Raw genomic sequence first — 5,438 nt, forward strand, 5'->3', positions numbered from 1 at the left:
TTTAAATGCTGACCAGTTTCACTTTTACCGCCTGCTACCCTTCTCTCAGTTAAGGGGAAAATTATCAAGAAATTCAGCGTATGAGGTAAATGGCGCTGTTAAACGAAGCATGACTGAAAAAGCATTTCTTTTTTTTATAAAAAAAAAAGGTAATAAACAATCGTAAATTCTTTCGTCGTGAACTTTTTTTTTACAGCTAGTGTTTGAATTAAGTTTTTACACAAAAAAAAATAACCCTAAGCTACTCAAACTATTTTCTATTGTTTTAACAGCATTTCCTCACAACGTGATTAAAGCATTTTTGCCTTGCAATGGAGAATCAATCACAAATAACCGGGGTTTTGCTGGTTGTAATTGGCACCCTCTACATAAGAATAAAACGTATTTAATACTGGCTTGCCCTATATTTTTAATTAAATTCTATTATAGACTGCTTTAGCTTTATTCTTAGTTAAATAAAGCCTTACAAACGGGTTGAAGACGTATCTCCAACGCACTGCTGTAATGCTATTTTAATGCATAATATGTAGTTTATATAAGTCTTGTTTGCGTGGTCATAATCAATGTCATAAATATAGTGTAGCTTTAAACGGTTCGGTTATTTTTCTCGTTTACTGTATTTTTGTATGCTTATATCAGGTATTTTCAAAGCTTTTTTGCAGCTTTCTATAGAGCTTGCCAATTTCAGTACTTGGAAACTATACGCAATCCAGAAAAGCAAAGGCACAGCTCCGAAAAAGTTAAACCATGCTGTGTGATTGACATATGGTAGCGGTATACTAATTAGGCTATAATTGGCGGAATTAGTAACTTGAATTTTCCATTTCCAGGATAAATTTTTTTTGGCGGACATCTACTGTGTGATTAACTTAAAACTCACTTTTTTAAAACTATTTCCGTTTTCCTTGCAGTCATTATATTTTTAATCTAAATCAAACGCTTTTTTTATCTAGATGCGACCCACTAGCAACTAATCACATTACTTTTGCGGTTACCGGTAAAAAATGTTTTAAATTCAGAATTCTCCTTACCGGTAATGTGTTTAGACTAAAGCTTTATTCTAAAACTAATTATCTTATTTGATTGCAATCAGGCAAATTTTTGTCTAAACATGCAAAATCAAAGCACAAGAAATTGTGATTTTTCTTTTATGCCATGAAAACACATAAAAAACGAAATAGTATATCTGAAGAGACCCTTTTGACTTATGAGAGTATCTTTAGTTAATTTACCTGTCGAATTATCTGACTCTATTGTTGTATGCGGATAAAATACTCTAACCTTTTGTAGGACGAAAGGTTTTAATACTACAACAGAAATAGCTCACAAGAAAAGGTTTTCATTATAGGTGCTGTAGACTTTCTCAGTATCACCGATAACCAAGAACATACAGTATGTAGTACTACTGCTTATGAGATGTCTATGGAGTTGCAATCACCATGGCTAGCGCAATCAACTCTTCTGTTGGTTTCGGAACTCGGCTAACTCAGCTCGCTGGTAGAAGTGCGAGCTTGTATAACGTGAAAGCGATGGGAGTTGAAATGAAATGGAATACGCAGCAAGTCGTAGCAGGTGCAGCGAGCAAAACAATGTTTTTACAATGTGAGATATATATAGCTATATATAAAAAGCTAACACATTGAGACATAGATTAATAAATAATTAATCAGTGTTAAGGTTAAGAAGCGGGCATTTCCAATAAAAACTTCTTATCAGCACAAATGCTGGAATACAACCTGGGAACGTACTAAAAGGAGTGTTCAAACGAAGTTATTCAGAGAAAGTTTCCCAATATCAATCGACAGTTGAAGTGTTTATCAAAAAACCAACTCATAAACTTCAATCAATAACTAGAAAACACTTTTGCAAGAAATGATGTAATGGTATTAAAACATAGCCTACCACCCAGACCGCTCCATATCTTTGAGTGGATAACAGCCAAACAATTGTTTCAAATAACAATTATCAAATGGTGTTGTGAGATAATTAATAGAATGCAGAAAGTAAATAGGCCTACAGACGTTACAATACTGATGCTATAATCAATTGCTCGTAGCCACGGTACCCGAGGAACAGCTACCTTAAACGTTGACAACGTTACGACATGGCAATATTTTCATTTACTTTCAGCTGCTTATCCACAGTAAAGCTGCTTTCAGTCTAACATCCAAGTCCATTGGAACTGAAAATCGTTAAAATCCGATGTTAACAACAAAATCAAACATCCAACACATGGCATGAAAACAGAAACTAGGCCTATTTCATTTTACTTATCCTTACAGGTCACGGTAGTTGTCCAGTTTTTGTTACGGTTTTTAGGCCTATTAAAAATTAACTTTCCAATCTGATCCCCGGTTGTTGTGGCGACGTTTAAACCGTTTTCGGAACAACTGCTGTTTAAAACCAACCGGCCATTATTCGATTCATCATAGATACGTAAACGAAAGGCAAACCAAGCCGAACTGATAAAACATGTTTTAACCTATAATTAGCATGACTAGAAACAGTAGAAGCATCAGAACTACAGCAAGTAACGACTGTTATTACATTTGTTGCGTTCTTGCAATTTGTTGTCCAGGCGGCGCCTCAATCGATTCTACCAGTCCAGTACCCTGATCAGCGCAGCAACAAAGCACTGGGTATAAGCAGCAGCTATATGCGCCAATTACACGTCTCACAATCTCCTGTTGAACATGCAAAGTACTAAATTTTTATGTAAAAGCATATGCTTAAACAAATCCTAGCGTAAATTTAATACCTTGTCATTCTTGTCGTAAAAATGTATAACGTGCTCAGATGAGCCGGGTCCGTATGTCTTTTTCAAGTTATAAAGACGCTGTTTTGCCTTGTCCTCCACCCATCCTAGATCAGATGTAGCTGTAAAATGAAAGAAAGTGCCTATTTCAAACGTAGGCTACATATGGTCACACAACCAGTTGTTTTCTAGCATTAAACAATAACAGGATGCTATTTGAAAACAATAGGCTGCTGTACAATAATAACAGCCTATCGTGTGACCACGACCATCTCTCTTTAAATCACTAATCAGCAACCATGTGACGTCACCAAATGTAGGGTGCCACTCAAAAGCAGGCAGGCTGCAATTGTTGACCTCACGAGGAAATTTTAGCATATGCTTAGTTGAGACTGCTGTTGCTTATAGGTTAGCTTTACAAAAGTTGGTTTTAGCCATTTAGCTTTTATTTGAAGTTAGGTTTAGGCCTATATCAGAAAAAATATGTAGGTTAGGTTTATCCAATATGATTTTTTCGGTAAAATAGTGACAGCCAAAAGGGAAAGTAAGTTAAAGAAGATTCGGCTAAAAGAGTCAAATATCAATGAAAGAAAAATGTATATGGCCTAGCATGGAGTCGAATTACCTGTTGTTACAATTATTACTTCATCAAGAGGCAACAAACACTCAAGTCCTCGAGGGCATTCGTATATGGAAGTGTTGTAAATAGCTGCTTCATCACATTGCGCGGAATTTGTAGAAACATTGTTTGTCGCTGCTAGATCAATTTTTTCAGGCTGAGTTTCCTAATCAAAGTAATACGGGCAATTTAATAACCAATAAAATCGCGCTGCATAATCTCATGGTATATTACAGTACCTGCGTTTCGCCTTTGCCAGCGGACATTGTTCGGTCACTTTTCATGAATTGAAAATAAAACACATTGAAATCGTCAAAAACGTGGTTTTACAAACTGTGAAACGATTTATGGTTTGCAGTCAGGTAAATTTTAGAGCAACTGCTTTTTACAGTCAACAAGTTTCTGAAAAAATCATTGGATTTAGTCAACAACCGCACACCCATATGAGAGCCTGAATGGGGAGAAGCTATGGTATAATTAAGCCACTTTTTTAAAGAATAACGCTTTAGCAATACGGCAAAAATGAAGCGGCATAATAAAACTTACTTTCTGTGTTAAACTCTAGCCTTTAGGCTTGCCTACCGCTTTGCTAATATCACCCGACGAGATGTGATCAATTCCTATTGCAATAGGCATTAAGAACTTTCGTGTTTTATAGTGCTGAGTTGCTTAGATCAGGAAGAGCTATCCATAAAATTGTCGGACAATCGCCTCTGTTGAATTTCGCAGTTGGCAGTGAGCTAGTTCGCCACTGGACTCTTTAATTAGTAAACGGACGCTATCTTTATGTTAAACAATCTCATTCAAAACCTCGGACGACTTGAAGACTTCCAAAGCAACTGTATCGCGCACGTAGAAGATGGTTAAAAAGCAGTGTGTCTACTTCTCTCTGAACCCCTGGGTCAAGTTCTTCTCATATAATGAACGGCACCCTTTATGTGTGCTTAACCCTAATTGGTAGGCTATATTTTGTAATTCATATTGCTTAAAATTAAAATATAACTTGAAATAAACTGCTTTTCGTGTATAAATGTATTTATTATTTCTGTACTGATAAGTTGTATCTGACCCTCCGACATTAATAACACCCATATCCGGACCTTGAAGGAAAAAGGTTTGATACTCCTGAACTAAGACCTGCGTGGCAGTAATTTCTGTTACAATAGTTTTTGAAAAATAAAATAAACCTGGACACGTTGAGTCCGCCACACTGGTTCCTTTAACCTTCTATTCTACTTCTTTGATTATTTCTGAAATCGGTATTTGCTACGAACTACTATACAGTACTTCTCAAGTTCTCACTACATTAGCTTTTTACGATCCTTAATCGTGTGTGATTAATGCACAGTACTGTAAAGTTGCAAAATTGATTTCACTTTACAATGTTAGCATTAAGAAAGTAGCTACAGCAACAACTGTAGTGACTAAACCTTTTCCTTGTATTCACTGTCTACCAAAATCGTGCAATTTATACCCAATTGAGTCTGAACTCTGAAAACACCTCGCTGTAATACGTAGACACCGCGTTCTTAAAGGAACCCATTCCCCACGAAATAAAGAATAACTATGTTTTTCGATAACGTCATAAGTAACAGAGCACGTAAAACAATACGAAAGATATTTAAAAGACGATGATTCTTTTGTGTGGTCCACGATTTGATCTATAGTAGCCCTATTTGTAGGAGCAATGTTGGATCAAGTTACGTTGTATTGATTCCGTGTTTCTGCAGCGGGATCAGTTATCAGAGCAATGATCAGACTTTCTGCGTTAGATCTTTGAATTCGACGATTCCGGTCATCTAGAGCGAGCATTTTCCAATCGAAATACTGCTTTTGTTTGTGTGCGGTTGTTAGGTGTGTTCAGATAATTATGCAATAATATAAAGATAATTTGCGGGCAAATTCCATCGAAACATTTTACGCATTTTTAATAATCTGAAATAAGAACTATGTATACTTGTAGACTATACAATGTACATGATTTCTTTTTTTTTAATTTTTTTGAAAACCATACAGTAGCCTACTTGTTTGAATAAAATCTTTACAACTTAGAAGGGCTTTTGT

At 35.9% G+C, this 5,438-nt stretch overlaps 1 protein-coding gene across 1 annotated transcript; it reads right to left on the reverse strand.

The window, feature by feature from the left end:
• Positions 1-1,146: 1,146 nt before the first annotated feature.
• On the reverse strand, positions 1,147-3,769 carry LOC143464640 (uncharacterized). Its single transcript, XM_076962535.1, has 6 exons — positions 3,614-3,769; positions 3,381-3,540; positions 2,759-2,877; positions 2,548-2,684; positions 2,281-2,462; positions 1,147-2,182 (listed from the first exon to the last, which is right to left on the reverse strand). The coding sequence occupies exons 1-6, from the start codon at positions 3,656-3,658 to the stop codon at positions 2,127-2,129; spliced, it is 699 nt and encodes a 232-aa protein (XP_076818650.1). The 5' UTR covers positions 3,659-3,769; the 3' UTR covers positions 1,147-2,126.
• Positions 3,770-5,438: the final 1,669 nt, after the last annotated feature.

The sequence above is a fragment of the Clavelina lepadiformis genome, chromosome 7 (assembly GCF_947623445.1).
Source record: "Clavelina lepadiformis chromosome 7, kaClaLepa1.1, whole genome shotgun sequence".
Lineage (NCBI taxonomy): Eukaryota > Metazoa > Chordata > Ascidiacea > Aplousobranchia > Clavelinidae > Clavelina > Clavelina lepadiformis.